Source organism: Loxodonta africana, chromosome 26 (assembly GCF_030014295.1).
Source record: "Loxodonta africana isolate mLoxAfr1 chromosome 26, mLoxAfr1.hap2, whole genome shotgun sequence".
NCBI lineage: Eukaryota > Metazoa > Chordata > Mammalia > Proboscidea > Elephantidae > Loxodonta > Loxodonta africana.
In genome coordinates, this window is record NC_087367.1 from 18619233 (window position 1) to 18646335 (window position 27103).

The 27103-nt window shown below is 38.9% G+C and overlaps 1 protein-coding gene across 3 annotated transcripts in view; it reads right to left on the reverse strand.

Annotated features, from left to right (window-relative positions):
* DYNC2LI1 (dynein cytoplasmic 2 light intermediate chain 1) overlaps positions 1 to 27103 on the reverse strand; it is a 46746-nt gene that overhangs the window by 5704 nt on the left and 13939 nt on the right. For 2 of the 3 annotated variants that reach the window (XM_010595899.3, XM_003416101.4), the window contains exons 5-12: positions 24274 to 24362; positions 17347 to 17533; positions 16325 to 16393; positions 15636 to 15713; positions 11138 to 11214; positions 10464 to 10534; positions 6112 to 6209; positions 5571 to 5663 (exon numbers count right to left, since the gene is read on the reverse strand). In XM_010595899.3, the coding sequence (XP_010594201.1) occupies positions 5571 to 5663; positions 6112 to 6209; positions 10464 to 10534; positions 11138 to 11214; positions 15636 to 15713; positions 16325 to 16393; positions 17347 to 17533; positions 24274 to 24362 (762 nt within the window). Of the gene's footprint in view, positions 1 to 2434; positions 4821 to 5570; positions 5664 to 6111; positions 6210 to 10463; positions 10535 to 11137; positions 11215 to 15635; positions 15714 to 16324; positions 16394 to 17346; positions 17534 to 24273; positions 24363 to 27103 lie in introns of those variants that run through there. The other variant, XM_023555327.2, reaches the window with a different exon arrangement.

The window sequence follows — 27103 nt, forward strand, 5'->3', positions numbered from 1 at the left end:
GCTGAAGCCATCACGGTCTGCCTCTTTATGTGATTTGATATTGACTGTTGCCTTTGAGCCATCAGTAAGTTATTGCATTTATTTATTTAATGTTTGCTTACTGTGTCCTAGTTTCTTGTTTTGTTTTGATATTCCCAAATAGGCTGCTCGAGTGATCTAGTTTGATTACTGGCACCTCTGAAGCGCTAACGTCCTGTCACCACGTGGTTAGAGCTGTTACTAGGTATATGAGCCCAGGAGTCTGTTTACTTTTCTCATACAGATTCAGCTCAGGTGTCCAGGTAGTCGGTCACCAAGTGTGTGGTGCAGGCTCTTACCTACAGTCCCAGACGAACAGGGGTGGTTGGTGTAGGCACAGGTATCTGGCTTCAGTTAAGGGGTCACCCACTGGGCAAGGCAGGGGACTGACAACTGCCCTGAGTGTCTGTAAGGAAAGTGTGTCCCTGATTCCTAGGGTGCCTAGGTGGGTGGGTTTTGCAGCCAGACTATGGGCACCCAATGCTGCTGGCTGTAAGGACTGGGAGGCACCACTTATCCTTGGATCCCTGTTGAGGGTGGCTAGGTGGTGTGGGTGAAGCCACCAATCCCCAGACCCCTGATATGTGGGTAGATGAGGACCCTGCTTAATAGGCAGAGCAGTGTCCAATGTCACAAGCCTGCCTCTCCACCATATAGCTGAAACAGTTGAAGTTAGACTTCAGGTATATACCCTGTTGTACTGAGCTAATAAGGGCCTACACTGTTGAAATTGGCCCACACAGGTCTATGCAGGGGTGAAAGGCATTCAAAGTCCATGGACTGCTTACGCCTGTGCCTAGGCAAAGAAGCTGTTTCTGCCCTGAGTTCACGGCTTAGGGGAGCTGGCAGATTATTTTTTTCCCCATCCGTTAATTTGTTCCTTCTCCAAGGCTGGGAAGATGGCTCAGGGCGTGTGACAGGTCCTACTTCCAGCCCAGGGAAAGTGGCTATCGCTGAAGCTGGCTTGGGACCCGATGCAGAGCAGCAAGCGGTCAGTTAAATGGGAGAGATATTTTTCCAAAGAGGTGTCTTTTGGTACACACGGTAGATTAGACACAAGTACTTATCTTTTGCTGAGGGGGCCACTTTTCGCTGACTCTGGAGGCACGAGTGAACTCTCCGCCACTCGGTCTGTCCCGGTGTGGAAAACATGTCCCGAATGCCACTGCTTGCCTCACCATGCTTGCGCCAGTGGTTCTGGCCTGTGTTGTGCCGGTTCCTGCTGGGTCCGGTCTGGCAACTCCTCGGTGTTTCTGAACCATCTGTCCTTCCCCTGCTGCTCAGTCCAATTCCTCAGCTTTGCCTTTGATGTTCAGGGCTCTTAGATTGTCATATATAATCAAGTCACTTGTTTTTTGGGTCCTTTGTTTTAAGAGGGGCCACCAGAAGCATCTGACTACTCTGCCATCTTGGCCCCGCCTCCTCCAATCTGATTCTTAAAACCACTCTCCAAAAAACCCAAACTTCTTGCTGTTGAGTGGATTCTGACTCACAGCAACTCTATAGGATGGAGTAGACCTGCCCCATAGGGTTTCTGAGGAGCAGCTGGTGGATTCAAACTGTTAACCTTTTGGTTAGCAGCTGCAGTTCTTAACCACTGTGCCCCCAGGCTTCCTAAAAACCACTAGTATTTCCAAATATAAATGAACTAAGGAACAGTCTTATAATGCTTAAAACATCATATTTAATAAAGAATAGTAAGAACATTTTACCCTAAGCAGGTATGTGAGCATGCATGCATGTGTGTGTGTTTAATTGACTTATAGGCCTAAAGATTATAAACAAGTTTGATTTTTAAATCAGGGATTCAAAACAGATAGTGGCAGTTTATGTGTGGTTGCCTCAGAAGCCCTTAAAGATAACCGTTTACGAAACTTTTTTTTTTTTTTTGCTTTGACCGTAGAAGTATAGAAAAGAGGTAGAAGGGTCCAGCAAGTGCTTTCCATACACACATGTCCTTAAAATCAGGAACGTTTTAAAACTAGAAGGTTAAAAAACAAAAAAAAAACAGTAAATACTGATCAGGTATTTTCTGGTGCCTGTGTTTTTTTGTGTGTGTGTGACATCTGGTAAAAGAGAGAACATTGTGAAATTAGAGAAAAGAGAGCCAATGGGGAAAGCAACTTGGTCTGCAGGAACAATGACCGGGTCTAAAGAATGATCTTCAGATCTGTGAGGGATGGATTTTACAGAGGGTAAGGAGCTCTCTGAATCTGTGGGACACGAGGGATTTTGGATTGCTACTGTAAAAGAAATATTTTGCTACAAAGGATTTAAAATAAGACATTATGTAATACTGTGATACTGCCCTCTTCCCTCAGTGTATGTAATAGAAAAAAAAAAAAAAAGAAGTGTGGTTTAAATGCAACTTTTCTGGGGCATAACCAAAAAAAAAAACAAACCCAGTGCTGTCGAGTCGATTCCGACTCATAGTGACCCTAGAGACCCTAGAGGACAGAGTAGAACTGCCCCATAGAGTTTCCACGGAGCGCCTGGTGGATTCCAACTGCTGACCGTTTGGTTAGCAGCCGTAGCACTTAACCACTACCCCACCAGGGTTTCCTTCTGGGGGCATGGGGTGGACAAATCTTTCTTGCCTAATGACCTATGGTACTTGGGGCTTTTTTGAAGTTCAAGTGTTGGAGGAATTTAATGAAACTCATGAGCTAGCCTCTGTATCCTAAAGTGACTTATTCCAATCTCACTGTCAAAGCTTAAAGGCCCTGAAGCTCGTTTTCTGTTTTATTCCTGAGGGAATTATTGAAGCCACTAATAATGGAGTTTGGGTGGGGCGGGAGCAAAGAGAAGGCTCACATCTGGTCTCAGACAGGCTCGAAGCCAGCCCTCCACTGATAGGAGATTGCACTGTGTTTTAATAAAACAGGGAGTCATCTCTCCTCCCAAGAGACACACAACTCAGAAGTAACTATTTGGGTTAAAGGTATGCAGACACACAGCACACACGATTACCTTCTTTAAGTATTTACAGGCTGCTTTTTAAGCAAGGACCCACTTTCGTGTAATTATGGAGCACTCCAAGACATTTAAAATTTAAAAGTAGCCAAATCATTAATTAAAAAAAAAAAGAATATTATTATTGTTCCAAATGTCCAGTCTAATCAAATCTAAAGTTGATAATGCTAGTTTCATTGAAAAAAATGTTATGTAGCGATAATCACAGTTAAAGAAAAAGACAGTTCGGCAATGTGCAGAAAGCGCTGCAGACAACTGGCTAGCTTTTCAACTAATGCAGATGAATTCTCTTACTGGCTGTGTTAATAAAACTTGCAATGACCACCTTGCCTGTAATAAAAATGAAAATGTATTTTTAAATGATTAGAGAGAAATCCAGCAGAATCTTTCAAAATTAACCCATAGAGAATTTCCAGATACCTCAGTCGGCTTCATGTTATGACCCTAAAACTACTACTACAGGAGAGCACAAAATAAAAGGCAAATCTTAAAATATGGATATTAAAATTTTGAATTTGTATATTAATTAAATAACTGAGCAACAACTGGGAACCATTAGAATACCTTTAAAGACAAAGTACAAAATTTTGTTAAGGTGCCATGTACACAGCCTGAAATTGATGCAATTCATCCACTGAGGTACCGCTAACAAAACCCATTTAGAGGCGAATTTAGGGTATCGTAACTTTTCTGGTAGGTTAATAAAATCCCTTAGCCAAGGGACCATAGCTGTTAGTGACCTGGGCTCGATTTCTGGCCAAAGCACCTCAAGTGCAGCTACCACTTGTCTGTCAGTGGAGCTTCTAGACTAAGACAGATGAGGAAGAAAGGCCTGATGACCTACTTCTGAGCATCAGCCAGTGAAGCCCCTGGGAATCACAACAGTCTGATCTGGTTGTGTACGGGGATGCCAAGGGTCAGGGGCTGACTCAACAGCACCTAACAACCCAGTAGTGAGCTATAAATGTTGATTGAAGAATGATATGGACCGAATGGGTTTGCTTTCCAGTTCCACTCAAAATTCCTATGGTTTTATGTCAATCAGGCAAGACAGATTTTGGATGTGAAAACTCATAATACTCAGAAATACTTTAGTCCTTTAATAATACTTGTGTATGTGAACCTAATAAAATGACCATGATGCAATATAAACAGATACTCTTATCAACAATGGTAGTTAATTTTTGACCCCTAGATAAATATTAATTCAGGGATAGCTTCCAACTAATCTCTTCTTGCCAAGCTGTACACATGATAAGGGTTACCTGAGATGATTTTACTGTCTCTCCAACAAGAGACACTTTGCTACAGCTACAGAAGCCTATAAATATTCATGGTATATCTTTCAAAAGCCTTCTACAGCCATGTAACCATTTGGCTTTTGGATTATTTAAATAAAATGTTTAGCTAAAATTTGGTTAAGTCTTTACTTATTCTAGTACAGAGCCACTGAAGGCAAAAGGCTGATGCTGAAAAAAAAATATGCTGGTCACAGTTCCCAGTGGAGAGCTGTCTTCAGGTTATTTTACAACAATATGACTGTCCACGTTACACAGCTCTACACATCCCCACTGAAAGGTTGTCACGTCTTTCAATGGATATAAAAAAAACTCAAACTCGCTCGCTTCGAGCTGATTCTGACTCATGGCCATCCCGTAGGTGGTAGAGTGGAACTGCACTCCACAGGGTTTTCACAGGTGAGGCCTTTTGAAAGCAGGTGCCAGACCTTTCTTCTGAGGTGCTTCCGGGTGGGTTCCAACTTTTCGGTTAGTAGTCAAGCACATAACCATTTGTGATGCCCTGGGGCTCCTTTCAGTTGATAGTGCTTACTATACATAAAAAAAAAAACAAACCAAAAACCACTGCTGCTGAATCAATTCCGACTCACAGTGACCTTACAAGACAGAGTAGAACCAAGGTCAGACTCGTATGATATCTCATTTTATCAAACTAAAAGGAGGTCTGATAAAATTTAAGTATTTGGGTAGTGAGAAATTTACCAGTTTTTGCATTCTTATGTTAGACTTGTGTGTCTCAAATGGGGATATCTGGGCATACGTGGAACGGCAAAGTCTCCATCGTTACACACTTGCCTCAGAGATCCAGGATTCTATCAGTTATACCTGTATGCTTTCAGACTGGGTGGTCTGAAATTGGACAAGATAATTTTTCTGATACAAGAAAAGTATAGGCACAACTCAGTGTCCTAATGATAAAACCTTCTGGATAACCCCACAAACAAAAGAATATTATGAAAGTGTCTAGGCAGCAGCAAGGTAAGAATCACTACCATCTTTAACAAAGTCAACTGGAAAGGCCAGGAAGCACAGTGAATGTTAAACCGTCTCTGAGTGGTGGGTGACGGGCGATTTTTAATTTCCTCTTTATGCACATCAGAATTTTTTTTTCTATAGCGAAGAGGTATGATTTCAATAATTTTAAAAATTAACCCCCCGCCCCCCGCCACCCTCTCTCCACAAAAAGAACTAAGGAAATGAATTAAGAAAGATCTATGGAATTCCAAGGCTATTTCTGTGATGAAGCTCAAGGTGTAATACAGTAACTGTTGCAGATAATACCTGGTCCTTCTGAATTCTCATCTCGTCAACTTCAGCTTCAGCATACTGAGGGTCTCGTGCAGGGTCTTTGATATCTTTTAGCGTGTGGAGACTCTGAAATTACAAATCTCCATAAATTCGTGCCCAGGCCCCAAACCTTCCCTTTCTACCATCTGCTTAACAAACAGAGTCCCTGGTCCTCAGCCTGGCACGGAAGGCTCTCTAGGATCCTTTGAGCTTTCATCACCACTGTGGAGGCCTGTTTCAAATTCCACCAGGTCCTCCTTCCTGTCTCCCACTGTTTTCAGGTATTGTCTCTCCCTTCTCTAACATCCAGAAAACGTTATTTCAAAGTGAGCAATAAATGGGTCTTACTCATCTTTTAACTCCCACATTGCCTTGTACACAATAGATCCTAAGCAAATGTTTGTTTAATTGATTTTTAAGCACAAGATTTAAAAAAAAAAAAAAAACCTATTTTAATAGGCCCCTTTGGAAAACTTCCCAATAACTGTTGAATAGTGTTAAAAATTCTTGTTTTAAAAGAACGAGAAATATATACCTTTGGTGGAAAGAGCTTTTCATACACTTTTTTCCACAGCTCCATTGGTGAATGGGCATTAAGCTTTCCAATATCATTATCAGGAACGGGAGGGGATCCTAAAATTGGAAGTTTTATTCCAAATGAGTCCATTCGTTAAAACATTACAGCCACTAACAATAAAACAGATGACAATTATAAAAGTATAAATCTTGGATCCCTCATTTTCCTTCTCCCTAATACCCATCACTATCCAGTTGCTTCTACTCATAGCAACCCTATAGGACAGAGTAGAACTGCCCCATAGAATTTCCAAGGAGCAGCTGGTGGATTTGAACTGCCGATCTTTTGGTCAGCAGCTGAGCTCTTAACCGCTACGCCACCAATACAGTCACCGTTAAAATTTACCACAACCCAGCATAGCAATGCCGCTGGAGCAGATTCTAGTATGGGAGGAAGAGACGACAAAGAGGAGAATGGGTAAACTATAATTCCCATTCTCCACACTAAAACTGCTGCCCAGCAGAAATAGAAAAGTTTGATATTCTCGTGTGGTGATGGAGATGTAAGGAAGCAGATATCCTGAAGTGCTGCTAGTTGCAGTGTAAATTGGAACAGATACTTTGGAGGGTAATTTGACAGCCTTGGTGGAACAGTGGTTAAGAGCTAAGCTGCTAACCAAAAGGTCGGCAGTTCAAATTCACCTGTCGCTCCTTGGAAACCCTATGGAGCAGTTCTACTCTGTCTTACAGGGTCACTGTGATTCAGAATCGACTCAACGGCAATGGGTTTTATTAAAATACTAAAAAAGATAATACTCTATCAAGTATTAAGCAGCGATTCTACATTCTACTTCTTGGTGTTCACTCTAGAAGCACCTGTACACATGTTATTCAGGATGTTTCACTGAACCAACATTTGTATTAGTGAAAAATTGGCCATAATCAAAATATCCATCAATAGGGAAACTGTGAACTAAAGTACTATGGCATGGCCACACTGGTAACACTATGCAGTAAACAAAATAGCAAACAGACTTATATGTAGCATTAATATGGAAAAGCTAATGAGGTATAATGGGTAAAGAGGGCAAATTTCAAAATGATAAGTACAGAATGACACCATTATATTAAAACAGTTTTTTCTATACCACATATACATACATGTAAACATACAGAAAATGGCCTGAAAAATATATACCAAACTCAATCCTTGTTGTTGTTAGGTGCCGTCGAGTCGGTTCCAACTCATAGCGACCCTGTGCACAACAGAACGAAACACTGCCTGATCCTGCGCCATCCTCACAATTGATGTTATGCTTGAGCCCATTGTTGCAGCCACTGTGTCAATCCACCTCGTTGAGGGTCTTCCTCTTTTCCACTGACCCTGTACTCTGCCAAGCATGATGTCCTTCTCCAAGGACTGGTACCTCCTGAGAACATGTCCAAAGTATGTAAGACACAGTCTCGCCATCCTTGCCTCTAAGGAGCATTCTAGCCGCACTTCTTCTAAGACAGATTTGTTCGTTCTTTTGGCAGTCCATGGTATGTTCAATATTCTTCGCCAACACCACAATTCAAAGGCATCAACTCTTCTTCGGTCTTCCTTATTCATTGTCCAGCTTTCACATGCATATGATGTGATTGAAAATACCATGGCCTGGGTCAGGCGCACCTTAGTCTTCAAGGTGACATTTTTGCTCTTCAACGCTTTGAAGAGGTCCTTTGCAGCAGATTTACCCAGTGCAATGCGTGTTTTGATTTCTTGACTGCTGCTTCCATGGCTGTTGATTGTGGATCCAAGTAAAATGAAATCCTTGATAACTTCAATCTTTTCTCCGTTTATCATGATGTTGCTCATTGGTCCAGTTGTGAGGATTTTTGTTTTCCTTATGTTGAGGTGCAATCCATACTGAAGGCTGTGTGGTCTTTGATCTTCACTAGTAAGTGCTTCAAGTCTTCCTGACTTTCAGCAAGCAAGGTTGTGTCATCTGCATAACGCAGGTTGTTAATGAGTCTTCCTCCAATCCTGATGCTCCGTTCTTCTTCATACAGTCCAGCTTCTCAGATTATTTGCTCAGCATACAGACTGAATAAGTATAGTGAAAGGATACAACCCTGGCACACACCTTTCCTGACTTTAAACCTTCTTCCTAGCCTGTCTTAATCTGAAAGCTCTGCTGAAACCTGTCTGGCACAGGTAGCCCCGCTGGTATTTGAAATACTATTCTAGCATCACAGCAACATGCAAGCCACCACAGCACAATAAACTGATAGATGTGTGGGGTTTTAATCTATAACCTACGATTTTTCAATCTTTCTCTTCCAGCATCTATATTACTCACCAAGGCCCTCTCACTGTTGGTCTTCCAGGGCCTCCTTACCATTTTTTGTGGGAAACGCATTGATACAATCTACCACTTTCAGGTTTCTCGAGTTGTACTTGTATTCATTTGTGTATGAGTATATTAAGTTCTATAGAATTTTATCACCTGGGTAGGTTCATGTATCCACACCAATCAAAACAATGACCATCTCCATCACCACAAGGATCCCTCATGTCCCAATCTCCCTCCACACCCCTCCTCTACTTCCTACCCTCAGCCCTGTTCCTAACCCCAGGCAACGACTAACTGTCCTCCATTTCTAAAATTCATAAGGTTTTAAAAATTTTATATAAATAGAATTTTACAGTATATAACCTTTTGTAATTGGCATTTTCACTCAGCGTAAGTTTCTATAGATTCATCCAAACTTGTGTGTATCGATATCTGTTCCTTTTCATAGCTGAGTAGTATTCCATGGGATGGAAAACTGCTGAAGGACATGTGGGCTGGTTCCAGTTTTTAGCTATTATAAATTAAGCTGCTATGAACATTTGCATACAGATTTTTTACATGAACCAAGTTTTCATTTCTCTAGAATAAATGCCCAATAGTGAAATTTCTGAGTCATGATAGTTACATGTTTAGTTTTATAAGAAACTGTCAAACTTTTCTAGAGTGGCTGTACCATTTTACATTCCCATCAGCAACATATGAGTGACCCAGTTTCTCCATATCCTTGCCAATATTTGGTGTTATTATTTTTAATTTTAGCTATTCTGATAGGTATGTAGTGATAAGTCATTGTGGTTTTACTTCATATTTCCCTGATGGCTAATGATGTTAAACATCTTTCATGTGCCTATGCCTATTTGCCATTTTATGGTCTCTTCAGTGATATACTTGTTTATATCATTTCCTTCTAATTAGACTTTTTTTTTTTTTTACTGTTGAATCTTGAGTTCTTTATATATTTTAGATACTAGTCCTTTGTCAGATATGTGGTTTGAAAATATTTTCTTTCAGTCTGTAGCTTGTCTTCTCATCCTCTTCTTGCTTTTACAGAGCAAATTGGTTTTAATTTTGAAGAGGTCTAGTGCACGCTTTTTATTACTTCATTAACTCTCAGTCTTTTTCTGACCTCCAACTACTCACCTGGGCAAATGAGTTCAATCAGCATTATCTATCAGTGCACCCAGTGATTGTCACTGCTACTGAAATTAAGTTGGTGCTAATGGTAATTACAAGAAATAAGTTTCATGACCATTCATTAAGCAAAACTACCTCCATTCCTTTCATTCCAATTCAATCTATAGTCTCATTTCTAAAAACTTCACATTCAAATTTGAGTCACCTTGGCAGAATAATGAATAGGTGGGGGAATAAAACAAAAACTGCTGCCCACTAGAGTGTTAAAACCAAGCTATTTCACCCCCAGAATGTAAAGAGTTGCTAGGCACAAGGATCTTCACAACAAAAGTAGGTCTTGTGGGAAGATAAAAGATTTGACCATAGAAACTATTAAAGTTCCTTTTGTTTCAGGAACCTATGGAGTCTAAGTTTATGAAATACATTCCATTGGATGGGGTGAGCTATTTTTATAATAAAAAAAAAAAAAATAAAGGCGTACCTAATTAGTACGGCTTTGTTCTTTTGGTTTATTCCATCACCTGAATCTCGTATATTTTTGATCATTGCCTCTAATATGTAGCTTTGAATCTCCTGACTCCTCTACCATTCTAGTTTCTTCTAAACCCAAGCAGCTAAAATTTAAGAGTACCTGGAAATTAGGGAGGGAAAGGGGAAGCATCCAGTTTGTTTTAGTGTTGCAGAGATCAGAAATCAGTCTCTCCTGTGGCAACATCCGTTCCATCACAAATATATGAATGTGATGTATCAATACTGTGTATACAACATACATACATATGAAATAACAGCAACCATAATGAAACTAGAAATGGTGGTAGGTTGGAGACCAAGTGAACATGGACTAGGATAAAATCAATAAGCAATTAAAAAAAGACTGAACAATCTTAATAAGTTCACCAACCTATTTGACTTAAAGAATCCAATCCTGCTGTGATAAACAGTGGTTTATTCTGATCCACACACATTGATTTGCTAGATGGATAACAAGAAAAAGAATTTAGTTTAGTGAGCGAACACCCTGCCACACTCTATTGTAAATATACTAGAGCAAAGTTTTCATTCTAGCCACTGGTAAAAGCAATGCCCCAATTAATGAACGATTACCAATTTAAGTGATTTCAAAAATTAAAAGACAGCATGAATAAACGTTATATAGGAAAAAAAAGTGACAGGCTCAAACTACTTTAGACAAAACAAAGAAGAGGCAGCAAGGCTAAGAAACATACTAAAATTATCAATTCCATTTCAAATCAACATAAGAAAGTGACAACAGAGAAAAAGCTAAAATGAAAGGGATGGGAGAAGTTAAAGAAATCAAGGAAACAAGTGTACCGGTATCATTATTTTATTTTTGGCCTCAAAGTAAAGATTACATAGCATTTCAGTTGTAAAATTTGAGAAGTGTTTAAGCAATAAAAGAATTAGGAGAGAATATGCAATTATTTCTTTAAGAACAGCCATCTGGGGCACTTTGCCATTTAGGAAACAAAGATGGGTGAGAAAGATAATCAGATGGGGCGTACTGGCAGAAAGTAGTAAAATAAAAAGAGACTTAAAAATATATTTTAACATTACCCTTTGTCAATGCCAAATGCCAACTGGTTGATGACTCCACGTATTTTTAGTAATAAAGCTTCTGATTTACTGGTAAACTTGAAAAAAAAAAAATCAGGAGAACAAATTATATGTTCTGCTTTCCAAGCACAGAAATGAGTAAAATAAATATGGCTTTGAACATGTACAGACTACAGAGAGAATTACTATTTATTTGCCTAACAAATACTTATGTTTGAATAGAGAAAAAAAGAAAAAAAAAACCCGAATAAATAAAATGAAATAAATCTCGATAAATTTCTTTGAACTCTTTAAACTTTACATACACATGACATGATAGGGACTTGAGTTTATGCAGTAATCATTTCATCTACTCCCACTTATGCACTGTAATCATTGTCAAAAAAAACCCAAAAACCCACTGCCGTTGAGTTGATTCCAACTCATAGCAACCCTATAGGACAGAGTAGAACTGCACCACAGAGTTTCCAAGGAGCGCCTGGCGGATTTGAACTGCTGACCTCTTGGTTAGCAGCCGTAGCACTTAACCCCACTACACCAATCATTGTCAAAGGAATTAAAAAAATTATATATGTAAATACATTTCTATGTGTTTGGGTATGTGTATAAATATACATACACATACACTTATGTCTAAACGAAAAATTTTCAAAATGCAATCTGGTGGGTTACAAAATAGGAGCAACACATTTCAAGTAATTTTTATATCTAAGGGCAAGTTACCACCTTCAAAGCAGTTTATGTGGAAGTAGCAGATCTGGTCCAACGATACCGACACTCACTAAAATGACATTAACTTCTCTTTTGAACTGCTTTTAAAAAACAAGAACAACCCTTTGCCATTAAGTCAATTCCACCTCAAAGCACCCCTACAGAATTGCCTTTGGAACCTACCAACTGAAGATTCTCATTGGTGGCAACTACGGTGACCATATCCAGGACACTTTAGATAATGAAAGGGTACTGTTATTAATTAAGCAGGACATGTGGTTACCTTATCAATCTTTTCAGACTAGATATGACTTTTGGAGATAACCGGAAGTCACTCGGAACCATATCAGAAAATCAGAATGACTAAGATGTATGAAAGTGTGAAACAGAACTTTGAGTGGAAATGAATTATAATTATGAATCAAAAAAATCAAGTTTCTGGTTCTGATGACAATTCCGAAAGATAAATGCCATTCTGGATTACGAACAGGCTCCCAGGGGAAGTGTACAAAAGGGAACACTCAGGTAAATATACAATATCTGACACATTTATTACAAAGCATTGAAATAATTTTAATGCTTCTACTGAGACAATATTTTAATTAAAAAATATAGAAAACTTTAATTAAATTAGAAAAACAACTGCTCTGTTTAATTTCGTTCTATTATGTTCCCTTTATGGAAGAGGGACAAAACCAAACTGCAAATGTATTTCAAAGACTTGTAGAGCTGGGAGGACATCAGAAGCTATCTACCCCAATTCCTCCATTTACTGTATCAGTATCTTCTAACTCATCCTTCACAAACAGCTGCAGAGATTCTGTTTGAACAAATTCAATGCCTAGAAGTTCATTATTTCCTAAAGCACCTAATTCCATTTTCAGAACATGATAGTGTTAGAAAGTTCTTTCTTATTCTGAGCTAAACTCACTCTATTGATTCCTCATTCTTGACTCTAGGAGGGCAAAGAATAAATTTAACCCCTGTTTCATAGGGCAGACCTTCAAATATTTAAGGAGAGTTATCACATTCTAAATGGTAGAAGATGATTTTATACTGCTTCTCATATGTCATAATTTTAAATCTCCTACCATCCTGACGGCTGTCTTTTGAATCTGGTCCTACTTAGGGATGTCGTTCTGTTTTTATTTTTATTAACTTTATTAAAAAAAAATTGCTCATAATATTGAGTCTGCACTCTTGACTAAGTTATATAAGATTAACTATTATAGTAATAATATAGTATTTTAAAAGACCTACTGATCATCATAGAATCCTGCAGAGCAGTACCCAACTTTCTCCCTTGAATGGAATGTAAGGTCAGAGTGGAAGTGAAATTGGAAAATGGGGCCTTTGATAACTTCTTGGTTTTCTGGATGATGGTTAATCCCAGGCTTGTGTGGCCTGGGCTGACCTGACTTCATTTAAATTTGTGTCCATAAGACCAGACTGGGCTCTGCATGACCATCAAGTGTGATCTGTTCCTAAAAACAGATACAGATTGCCTTCATTTTCAGTGTTTACAGAGCATAGCTAATTTAACCAAAAACCAAACCCGCTGCAGTTGAGTCAATCCTGACTCACGGCATCCCCAGGTATTACAGGGTAGAATTGCTCCATAGGATTTTCTTAGCTATAATCTTTACAGAAAACAGATCATGAGGGCTTCCTTTCATGGTGCAGCTGGTTAGGTTTGAACTGCCAACCTTTAGGTTAGCAACCCATTCAAAAACCCACTGCCGCTGAGTCGATTCCGACTCATGGCGACCCTATAGGACAGAGTAAAGCTGCCCTATAGGGTTCTCAAGGAGCTGCTGGTGCATTCAAACTGCTGACCTTTTGGTTAGCAGCTGAATGCTTAACCACTGTGCCACTAAGCCTCCTTCAGGTCAAGTCGGAGACCTACAGCTAACTGAACCCGGATTTAATGTGTTGACTTATCTAGTGGCAGATACGAGGAACTGCAAGATCCATGGTCTTTGCTTTCATACTCTGGGTAAGTCACTCATTTCAAATCCCCCATATCTTTCTGAAACGGTAAATAAGACTCATTTCCCAAAGTACTTTGCCAGCGTAACACATAAGCCAATACAGTTCAAACGTGAAAGCTAAGGATTTTAAAGGAAACACATAATGATGCAATAGATCTGGAATGTTCTGAAGAGTATAAGAAATTTTAAATATATATTGTATTTATATTTTTAGCCATAATATTGTAGCCATTAAGATGGGGGCTAGGCCATATCAAGGTTCCTTTGAGTTCTTTGATTCATGAGAAAAAAAAAAAAAGAAGAAGACCATGAAACAGTCAAATGGAAAGAAAGTATTTTTAGAAAGTAAAATTCTTCTATATTTTATCACGTTAAAAGATATCGAACAAAATTTCGTCCAGCTGTGGAAGGCAAAGATAATAGCACTACTTTGTTCCAGGTCCTGAGCTAAGCATCTCACATGTATTCTCTCTTTTAACTCTCACAATCACCCTCTGGAGAAAGGTTTTTATTCATTTTGCTCTTGTGGAGACAGGCATATGTGAGACAGAGTACCTGCTGAAGATCACATATCTAGAAAGTGGTTTCTCTGAGATTTGAACCCAGGCAGTATGCTTTTAATCTCTATAATAAACAGCATTTTAAGTTAAAAAAAAAAAAAAAGATATGTTAATTTATTTTTTCTTTTAAGGAAAAATAGATTCTAATTCTTTTCTTTTTTTATTGTACTTGAGATGAAGGTTTATAGAGCAAATGTTTTTCATTAAACAATTAATACACATTTTGTTTTGTGACACTGGTTGCCAATGCCGTGACATGTCAACACTCTTCCCTTCTTGACCTTGGGTTCCCCATTACCAGCTTTCCTGTCCCCTCCTGCCTTCTCGTCCTTGCTCCTGGGCTGGTGTGCCCATTTAGTCTTGTTTTGTTTTATGGGCCTGTCTAATACCTGCCTAAAGGGTGAACCTCAGGAGTGACTTCGCTACTGAGCTATAAAAGTGTCCAGGGGCCGTATTTTCGGAATTTCTTCAGTCTCTGTTAGACCTGTAAGTCTGGTCTTTTGTGTGTATGTGTGTGAGAGTCAGAATTTTGTTCTACATTTTTCTCCAGCTCTGTCCGGGACCCTCTATTGTGATCCCTGTCAGAGCAGTTGGTGGTGGCAGCCGGGCACCATCTAGTTAAATTGGACTCAGTCTGGTGGAGGCTGTGGTAGTTGTGGTCCATTAGTCCTTTGGACTAATCTTTCCCTTGTGTCTTTAGTTTCTCCCTTGCTCTAGACGGAGTGAGTCCAGTAGAGTATCTTATATGGCCGCTCACAACCTTTGAAGACCCAAGACGACACTCACCAAATTAGAATGTAGAACACTTGCTTAATCAGCTATGTTATGCCAATTAAGCTAGATGTTCCCTGAGACCATGGTCCCCACAGCCCTCAGTCCAGTGATGCAGTCCCTCAGGGAATTCAGATGTGTCTACGGTAGGTTCTAATTCTTAAGGGGATATTAAAAAGTAAATAAATAACAAGCAAATAAATAAATAACCAATTTATCTCTTTAAGAGAGATTAATTGGGGTTCATGGATCCAAGCAATTTAGAAGTTTTGCTCCAATGTAAAGAGTTTGATCTATAGATACAACATCAAACACTGGTAAGATGGTCTTTGAGAAATGGGAAAGGGAAGAAGAGAGTAACATGCATTAGTACAAGCACTGACATTCATATCTGTGCAACAAGTTGCTAATCTTTCCAGACTTTGTGTTGTCCATTCAAGTCCAAAGAAGAAGAAATGTACAAACCATCAATGATGCTCCATAATAATGTGCAACGAATCGAAGTGTCTTGCATATTATCTTTCTCTTCTCAGAGTCAAAATCCTGGAGAAACGTCATTAAAAAGAAAGAAAACTAATTGAAAGAACTAAATATCTGTAGCAAGAAAATGCAAATTATTAAATGTAAAAATGGATTATTTCTTATTTTTTGAAACATACTCTGAGGAGCATTATTCTATTACCTTGATATTTGTTTCTACGGAGAGTTGAACAATAGCTTCAGCTTTCTACAGCTACCGCTATCAGATTTTTCTTTGTTTAAACACTTGGCTCAAGAGAATTTAGATATAAGCACGCATTTTATAAAGTAGAATGCCCTAAGGATTTTCTGACAAGCAAAGATAAGAGGAAGCTAATTTTCTACTTTTTCCAATTTAAAACTTGGGGAGTAAGTCCTGTCCCCTTGTGACTGGTTAAAGAGTCCTTCCAAATCTTCCGTCTCATCATCAATCTAACCAGTTTTTATGATTCTTTACTTTTTTTCTCTTTCTTAAACATGTTGTCTTTTCCAAAATCTATAAGATGTGTGACCCCTTGACCTATCCCTTTCAGAGTCATTTTTCTTATTTCATCATTACTTTTATTCCTACCCAATAAAGCATAGACATGTATGTACAACAAACTCAGCTATAAGTGGAAGAGCCAAGGGCTTACCTGAAAAATATCGTATTTACTTCCAATTATAACCAGGGGTATTGGAAATGGGTCAATCAATTCACGATCCTGTTAACAAACATAGTTCATGGAATTTAATACAATTGTGTAGTGCTGTATGCTCAGCAATTTCTATTTACTTCCTAAAATAGATCATTTGCAGTCTCATCATAAGTGGTGACTTTGTTTTCTTGACAGAGTTTGTTCCAATATTTGATTTTCACTTCCTCAGATGTATTCTAAAGTATAAAACTAGAAATAGCAATTCCCTAAATTACTATATTTACTCTTTTCTTGTCCTGCCCTTTTATTTTCTTATATAACATGTCATCTTCCTTTTTTTTTTTTCTATTTTGTATTAACTGTTTATTGCAACAGCATTTCTACTGCATGAATTTGAACCATAAAACTTTGTTTTGCTCCAATATCACTGATGTAAGACGACACACTGACGTAAACTCTGGGCACTACACAATGCTTTTCTCAGCATGCCATTTATACTGTTTTGAAAGCACTTACGGTACCACCATTGCAACTTTATAATCTAATTAGTTGTCAGGTGATCACAAGATACTCAATATGTGATAGACACTCAACACTGGATCAACGCAAACTACAGACTGATGGTGAAGGCTGTTATAACTACTCCTTGCTTAAATTTGTAGCTTCTTCTAGTCTTTGCCAGGCCACTTTGGTACAGTCTGGTTTTTCATCTACATTTTACAGAGATTATAAAATCAATATCAAACTGCTACTTTAAAACTCTATTTCTTTTGATTGGTGTAATACGCCTTAGCAATCACAGCAGATTTCTTAGCAAGAAGACACAGAAATCTCTTTTTCTTTGTTTTGCTCTTACTGAGGTTTTATTAAATTGCTGTAATTTTCCAGTGAACAGGCTCATCTACATCAAATGAATTTCAAGTCATGCATAAGAATGGAAAGAAGTTGTTTATGGTGTTCTCTTTAACTATGTATGTATGGGGTTAAGAATTCCAGGAATAATCCCAACAGCAACTCACTGGATGGTCCTTCTGCAGATTACTCCATATCTTCTGTCTCATTTCAGAAGCTGCTTTAGAGTTTGTCTTTCCCAGTTTCATTATCACTTTATCTACGTGGCTTTTTGTGACGTGCAACAGACTTTCCATGGTAGGCCACAGGTCATTAGGTTTTGAAAGGTCCAAAACAAGAACAACAGAAAATGTCCTAAAGAAACAAAAACATCTTTCGAAAGTCTCCAAATAGTTACCATTCTGATATCAAGCACACTGAAACTTATTATCTCAGAATAACAACACTGTCATTTAAGTTGGAGGGGTGGTGGGGAAAGGAAAGAACCAAAGTTATAACTTCATTTATTCCAATGCTTTTCTCTAGTGGTAGGCAAGTATTACAACTTATAGTAGCACTGAAATTCTTGTTTAATAAATCAATCACAATCCAGTCAAATAGAGACTCTGGGAGGAGTTGGGTCCAACAATGCCATGTTTAGCTGCAATTTTACTGTGTACTCCAAAGAAAAGTGAAAATCATAGCAACAGCAGCAGCGCCACCACCAGGTGAATGAGAAGGGAACAGATTTACTGATGGACGATGCTAGGGAACTACCTAACTTATTTAATCTTCATGACGACTCTTCTAGAAGATGTTATTACATCCATTTTATGGATTAGAAGGCTGAGGCACAGATTCAAAGCCATACGTCTTTCTCCTGTTCTGTGCTACCTCTCTGAAAGCATGCCTTGAGCCAGAGGATGCAGCCCCACCATTACCACATGTAGGTGTACTTGTGTTTGTGTGCATCAGCATAAGCCTGGGGGTGATTTAGAAAATGGTCATAATAAGTATGTAGCGCCATTATCATAGGCCAACACATCCTTGGTCAAGAGGACAAATGTTCTGCTAGCAGACATAGCAAGACATCATAATATGTTATTTAGTTATTTAGTTCAAGCAAAACAGTAACTAACTTCTATACTGTTGGTTTATATTCAAAAACTAGTCTTTTAGACAATATCATAGATTGAATCGTGCCCCCACCCCAGAATATCTGTCAACTTAGCTAGGTCATGATTCCTAGTATCGTATGATTGTCTACCATCTTGTCATCTGATGTGATTTTTCTATGTGTTGTAAATCCTATCACTATGATGTAATGAGATGGATTAGTGGCAATTATATCAATGAGATCTACAATGAGATAGTGTCTTAAGCCAATCTCTTCGAGATACAAAAGAGAGAAGCGAGCAGAGAGACTTGGGGGCCTCATACCACCAAGAAAGCAGTGCCAGGAGCAGAGCGCATCCTTTGGACCCAGGGTTCCTGCCCAGAGAAGCTCCTAGTCCAGGGAAAGATTGATGACCAGGACCTTTCTCAGAGCCTACAGACAGAGAAAGCCTTCCCCTGGAGCTGACGCTCTGAATTTGGACTTCTAGCCCACCAGATTGTAAAAAAGCAAATTTCTCTTTGTTAAAGCCATCCACTTGTGGTATTTCTATTATAGCAGCACTAGATATCTAAGACAGACACTAATTATCAAGATTTTCTATAAAATTACTGTGCTATTAAACTGTCTAGCCAATCATATCTGTGTCATGTTAATAAGCTCATAGTTTTGTTTAACTGTAAAAATAATATAATATAGTATATACGTATTAAATAATAAGGAAACTAATTTTATTTTCAGGATTTAAGTATATTTGGTGCTTGGAAAGAAAAAAAAAAGATGACCATGGTTTAGCTTTTAAAACCAAGTCACTTTCAATAAACAGCCATGGGCACACCAAATAGGAGCAGAGCATCAACCCACATCTTTGGAAATCTAAAAATATCCTCCATTACAGGGTTGCTATGAGCCGGAATTGACTCGACAGCAATGGTTTTGGTTTTTTGGTTTGTTCTGCCATGGTGCTCCCCCCTACACACAAACACATTTTCCCTCCCACCTGATTTGACATTTTCACTATCAGAGTCAGCGCTCAGGTTTAGAAACATGGCCTCTGAAAAGCTACTGCTAAAATACACATTCAATACACCAGTGGGTGACCTTGACTTTTTCCTTTGGCTTCTCCCCTTCCTACGTCATCATTAACTGAACCACATTGTAAGGTAAGCAATGCATTTTTTGAAAAGTGCTTTGCAGAGAGAGAAGGAAAAAAGGTATGGCAGGGATAAGCCCTGGGTATCCTGGCACATCATGAGGTGCCAACTACCAAAAAAATTTTTTTTTTTTTTTATCCTGGCACATCATGAGGTGCCAACTACCATACATGGAGGGAAAGCCAAACCAAACCCATTACCGTCGATTCTGACTCATAGAGACCCTATAGGACCCATATGGTTTCCAAGGAGCTGCTTGTGATTCAAACTGCCGACCTTTTGGTTAGCAGCCTGAGCTCTTAAGCACTGCACCACCAAGCCTCCATATGGAAGGAAGGGGGGTGCCTGAAACAAATCTGGTACTTGGGGTAAACTGCACCTCTACCAAAAAATTTTGCCTAGAACTGTTCCTATTAACTAACCCTCATTTGAGAATTAAATAAAATTACGGTGTGCTACACATAAACCAAGAGCAAACTAAAACCAAACTCATTACCATGGAGTCAATTCTGATTCAGCAAACCAATGACATTTCACACTATAGTCTCAAAAATGTTTCAAATGAAAAATAACTTTGTTTTAAGCAAAAGAGAAATGGATTACTCAAACTTTGTTCCCAAGATTAAAATTTTTGTTTCCAGTACATTGGAAAAAAATTTTTTAAACTTTTATACTGGACTTTATTCTTATAACTATTAATAATTCAGATGTGTGTTTCAGGATACGGTGTCAAAACCCTTTGAACAGGCATTCTTCAAAGGGAAGAGAAAAAAAAAACAGGTCAAAAAAACAAGAAAATACGGGCATGACTTACTGTAAGAGAAGTCAGGTAAGCATGCCCAGGATCATCATAAAATCATCGCTTACATATAAAAGAGAATACTGTACATTGTAACTAGGAAAGGAGTTTTAAATCCTGTAACTATCCACCAGTCTCCAAATAACTATGCCCAAATAATATTAGTCACAATAAAATTTCCATTTGTTGATGTGGACAACTGACAGCTCCTCAATTTTAGATGGAGTGTGAACAAATGCATCCTTACAAAATGGTTCTACAGTATTGATTTTAAAATACCATCGAAGCAAACACAGCGTGCTTGCTATGCAAACACCGTCTCAGGACAACTCTAAGCCCCTCCTGTAACCGCGTGCTGATGCTGTCCCTGGCTTGATCACTGGTTTCCTAATACAGGCTCTTCAGTGGTTTTAAACAATAATTTAATCCAAGTAGTTCAATCTTATGTGCCGCTTTTCAGAAATCTAGTTATTGTATCAAAGTGTGGTACATCATACCACTCTGTAGACCATGGACTGGATTCAGGATAGGTAAGAGTCTGGGCTTGTTGTTGCGGCCTTCTTCTGTTCCTGATGACAACCTTGGGCAGGTTACTTACCTTCCCTGAGCTCCAGTTTCTTCAACTGCAAGTAAAGAAAACCAAACCAAACCCACTGCCCTCGAGTCGATTCCAACTCATAGCGACCCTAAAGGACAGAGTAAAACTGCCCCATAGAGTTTCCAAGGAGCCCCTGGTAGATTTGAACTGCTGATCTTTCGGTTAGCAGCTGTAGCTCTTCACCACTATGCCACCAGGGTTTCCAAATAGGCACTACATAAATGTGTACCTCATAGAGTTTCTGAACGGTCTCCATGAAATGCTCTTTGTACAGCACATAAAGTAGTAGGCCTTGTGCCTGGTACTGACATAGAGTATTCCATAAATGGAAGTTGCTGCTGTTATTTTTTTAGTAATATTTTACTGTACTTTCAGTCAAAGTGTACACAGCAAACCAGGTTCCCGTTTAACAGTCTTTACACATATTGTTCATTGACATTGGTTACATTCTTAACATTGTATCAACATTCTCATTATTTCTGTTCTAGGTTCCCATTAACCTAGGTTTACAGCCCCCCAAACCTTCTCTCACATGCTTTAGTGTATTTGCCAACCATTTGTTCTCATACAGATGATTTTTTAAAGGAGTGTAGTACTCAAGAGTGATACTCATTTCTTTATAGTACTCAAGAGTGATACTCATTTCTTTATTAGTTAACTGCTATTTAGCTAAAAGGTTTGAGGGAACAGTTTCATCTTCAGGCTTAAAGAATATTTCAGGGCAATAGTCTTGGGGATTCTTCTTCTCTCAGTGGGTCTAGTAAATCTGGATTTTTTTTTGCAAATTTGAAGTTCTGTTCTACATTTTTCTCCCTTTCTATCAGGATCCATCTATTGCGGTCCTGATCAGAACGTAAGGTAGTGGTAACCGGGCGCCATCTAGTTGTTCTGGTCTCAGAGTAGAAGAGACCATGGTTCATGTATACAATTAGTCCTATAGACTGATTCCTTCTCTGAGTCTTGGGTTTCCTTCTTTCTCTTTTGCTCCAGACGAGACTAAAAGCTGTATCTTACATGGCCACTTGTAAGCTTTTCAGACCCCAGATGCTACTCACCAGACTAGGATGTAGAACATAAATTTTATGGACTATATCATGCCAATTGACCAAGATGTTCCACGAAACTATGACCCTAAGTCTTCAAAGCAAGAAAATTAATCCTGCGAGGTGACTGGTTATGTCTAAGAAGTATCAGTTTCTGTGACCCTTATTTGTATATACACATACATATATTTTGGTTGTGCTGGTTGTTGTTGCAAAATTGTATGTAACATAGCATTTACCAAAACATCTTTGAGTGTGTGGGTGTACAACCTAGTGGCATCAGTTACCCTGCTTCAAGCTGTGTACACTTTTCCCACAATTTGGTATTACCTTTCCCATCACCATAAGTAAAAAGTGACTACTGTCTAGAGAATGAAATCCCTCGTCCCTACCAGTAACCACCAAAGAACATTGGTCTCTGAATATGTAGCTGTTCTTGTCATTTTATAAAAGCGAGATCATACGATATTTATCCTTTTGTGATTGACTTATTTCACTAAGCATAACGTCCTCTATAAGGTGTTGCTTTTTATCTTCATAGCAAATGGCAGCTTTAAAAAAAAGTTTTTTTAAGATAAACTCTTAAAACAGGGACTCACACCACAGGAAAATTTCTATTACATATTAGCTGAGGTCTGTGGAAATACTCAATGTATCTATAGTCATTCCATGAGCAACTGTTTTCAAGATAAACAATAATAGAATTTGGCAATATTATTTTTTCAAGTTTCTGGGCTTAGTCCAACATAAGTAAATTATGTGTCAAACTAATTCCAGTCAGCTACATTAAGAGTGAAATGTTTTCCATGAATTCATTAACTATTCAGCAACCCACACTGGATCCAAGCCTATGGCTCCCTTTTCTTCTGTTCTTGAGAGCCATGACCTCTCTTCTTCCCTAAAGCAGTCCCAGCTGCTCTGCGTCCAGGGGAAGATGACCAAGACCTCACAAAGTGAGGTATTAAAGAAGCCTTGCAGAGATCTGGATTCCTGCAGAAACCAGAATTTCTACAAGGCCTGCAGGCCCAAATGCTGTAGGGCCTAGAAAGGGGAGTGAGGTAATGTACCAAGGTGAGTAACAAGCCAGAGCTGGAAGCAGCCCACACCCTGTAAGAACTGGCTCTTGCGTTTTTACTTTTCTCTGCCTCTGGCCATGCTAACTGGCAGCTCCATTTCTTCAAGCTTATCCTGCCCTCACCTTCTCTTCTCAGCCACACCACCATGAACTAGCCTAATTCCCAGACAGCTTTGCTTCTTTGTCTCCTTTAAAGGGGGACAGAACGAAAACTATATAGCTGTAACGTTCCATGTTTCTGAAAAATAATGTCATAGGGAAATGATGGTTGTAGGTGAAACGGTAAAAGCTAAATGTGTATGTAAAACATCTCAAATCTGTACAAACTATATTTATAAACACTGAAAATATTAAAAGAAATAACATGACCTATTAGTGGTGGTTATCTTTTATATGATTACAGGTGCACGTAATTTCTTTGAACCTTTCACTGTTCTTCCCAATTTTCTATGGGTGCACGTTGCCTTTGTAATAAGTAAAAGGACAGGGAATTATGCTTCTTTAAAAGAAAAAGTATCACTGCATGAATAAAACCAGTATCATCTGCATCCGGCTGGTTATGGGAAAATAATTACTCCGTTAACAAGAAATAATTCGATACGCAAAGGCTCTTAATGACCTAAATTTGACAAATGATCACCAAGCCCATTGCATCTGGTCTGTGCGGCATTAAGCCTGTGTTAAACTCTGACAAGACTAAGATATTTCAGATTTTTAAATTTTTGTTTTCCTTGGCTAAGGCGGGTTCCCAGGAACATTGGGAGAAATGTCACAATATTTCCACATTTGACTTGGCCAACATGTGGGAGTCATTGTCAGAAAAACACTACCAAAGGGTTTTGAGGTTTTCTCTGAGGTCTTATTTTGTTAAGGTCAGCGACACCAAGACTTTCCCCTCCTCCAACATATGGTGTTCCCCTGGGTGAAGCTCTAACAGTATCAATTAGGATTAATTCTACGGTAGACTTATACCCAGCTGAATTAGCACATAAGGAGATGAATATTGGAAAGAATTATGTTTCAAATTTATTTTTGCCAAATGAATTCATTGCCCAACTGTTATTTGACATATTTTATGTTGCTGTTGTTTGCAGGCTTATAAAACATGTTACTAGTTGGAATGCCAGCGATCTCATTTTAGCACAGACCAGAACCTTGGTCCTTCTAAACCCTCTTTGAAAGCTTTGCAGTTTAAGCACTTAGAAAGGAAGTGGGTATACGGCGTCAGCAACCATAAAGCTGCCCTCTAAATTCTGATTCACGAAAGCCTACTCATTCCTCCTGCAGACACTACTGTGTACTGACAACTTTCCTGGGAACCAGCTCACTTACCGTAAGGTGTCACTTGTGATTGGTATGGTGATTAAGTCCAATAAAGAGGTTCCTCCACCCAGTTCCCAAAAGTGAGCAATATGTTTGGGCTGAAAAAAAAAGTTTTTATATTGAAAAACTAGATTTTCCATTTAAAATGCTTCTAATACTTTATTAGCACACACACAAAGCTAAACTCATTGCCATTGAGTCGATTCTGACTCATAGTGACCCTATAGGGCGGAGTAGAACTGCCCCACGGAGTTTCCAAGGAGCAGCTGGTGGATTCGAACTGCCAACCTTTTGGTTAACATCTGAACATTAACCACTGGTGCCAGCCAGTAATAATTATGGATATAAAATATTATAGTTCTAGATAAGACCTCCTGGCAGTCAACACATTTTTTTTTCTTTCACTATCCTATCCCTCAAAAATGCACCAAAGCATCCATTTCAAAGAACATTAAGAATATATTGTAGGAAAACAGTCTGGTGGTTCCTCAAAAAGTTGAATGCAGAACTATCACATGACTCAGTAATCCCAGTCCTGGGTCTATATACAAAGGCAGTGAAAGCAAGAACACAAGCAGAAACCTCTACACCAATGCCCACTGCAGCACTACTCACAACTGCCAAAAGGTGGAGACAATTTAAATGTCTACCGACAGATGAATGGGTAAATAAAAATATAGTATACGTACATACAGTGCAATGTTACTTATCCGTAGAGAAGTGAAGTCCTGATGCATGCTACAACATGGATGAACCTTGCAAACTTTATGCTGAGTGAAGTAAGTCCAAAACGAAAGGACAAATACTGTATGATCCCACTTACATGAAACAGGTAAAGAGAAATCAAAGCTTATTAGTGGTTACCAGGAGGGGAAGAGAGGGGAAGAGGGGGAGTTATTGTGTAGACGGCACTGAGTTAATGGTGGTGGAATAATTTGGAAAAGGACAGTGGTAATGGCTGCACAGCAGGAAGAATGTAATTAACTTCACTGAATAATACATGTAAAAACTGGTGAATTGACAAATGTTTTGTTATCAATATTTTTACAACAAAAAATTATGTAGGAAAAAAATTCATGAAAGGAAAAGATCTATTAAGTGCGAAAAGCTCTTACAAGTCCAGTGTGAACCATCTTGGTAAAAGGACTTACGAGTGTGTGTCTGTGTGTGTACGAGACGGATAGAGAGTGGAACAGACAGATGTATGGATATACAGCAACATACTGACTCTGCAGTAATTTCTTCCTTTTTACTTGCTTAATTTTAATGAACACATTAAAATTAAAAAGAGGTTAAAAAAAAAGAATATATTGTCACTCTCATCCACTATTGGTGGGACTGTAAAATGGTACAGCTGCTGTTGAAAACAGTTTGGCGGTCCCTCAAAAAGCTAAACATAGAATTACTATGTAACCCAACAATCCCACTCCTAGGTATATACCCAAAAGACATGAAGACAGGGATTCAGATACCTGTACGGCAAGGTGCACTGCAGCATTATTCATAATAGCCAAAGGGTGAAAACAATCCAAGTACCCATCAACAGATGAATGGATAAACAAAACGTAGTACATACATACAATGGAATATTATTCTTCAACCATGAAGACAAATGAGGTCCTGATACGCGATAAGATACGGATAAACCTTGAAAACATTATATTGAGTGAAAGACACAAAAGGTCAAGTATTTCTGATTCCACTTAGATGAAATATCTAGACTAGGCAAATGCATAGAGACTGAAGTCTACTTAGTGGTTACCAGGGGTGGGTAAGAGGCGGAAATGGGGAGGTATTGCTTAATGGGTACCGAGTTTCTGTTAAGGGTAATGAAAAACATTGGAAACGGACAGTTGTGGTGGTCACACAACGTGGTGAATGTCACTAACATCACTCAACTGTGTACGTAAAAATGAATGAAACAGCAAATGTTTTGTTACGCAGTGAAGTCTGTGAGAGCCGGAACTCCACGAGACTGCCTTGTTTTTCTGGGTCTCACAAGTTTTCTGCCTTTAACAGGGTGCAGTCTTATCAGTTTCTATCACTCATTTTAGTGGGAAATATTTGAGTTTTCCTTCTCTGACAAGTTTCTGCCTTATACAGGTTCTGGCTTTTGCAGGTTTTACTGTATATATTTTATCACAATTGAAAAAACAAAAACAGTCCCCAATTCTATAAATGTCAGAGGTAGTGTACATTTACTCCAATTTTAAATATAATCAACTAGCTGAACACACTTGGTATTATCTTTACGAAAATTTTTTATAATTCTAGACAGAAATAAAACAACTGACTAGAAAACATTCTGTTCTGGGATAGGAAGCTCACAAAATAAATTCGAAATACATGTAAGGCCCACACAGGAGAACTGGGAAAAAAAGGATGGCACTCCCAGCAACAGATCAGCGTTCTCTGAGCAAAAGTATAAGCCAAAGATCTGCCCCTGACACCACTGACTCCCACTGACAAAAACAAGTGGTTAGTGGGGGAACCAGATGATGCTAAACTGTTCCCCTTTATGTAAAACCAGTTGCCTTCCATGTGTCTGAGTAGAATTGCGCTCCTTCAGGGTTTTCAATGGCTGATTTTTTTGGAAGTAGATTACCTCAGAAGAGATCTGGATCTGAGGTGCCTCTGGGTAGACTCAAACCTCCAACCTTTTGGTTTGCACCAACCAGGGTCTCCTCCCTTTCCACATTGTTGTTGTGTGCCATTGAGTCGATTCTGACTCATATCGACTGTACAGGACAGAGCAGAACTGCCCCATAGGGTTTCCAAGGCTATGAATCTTTTCAACAACTGACTTTTCAGCTAGCAGCCGAGCTCTTAACCACTGCGC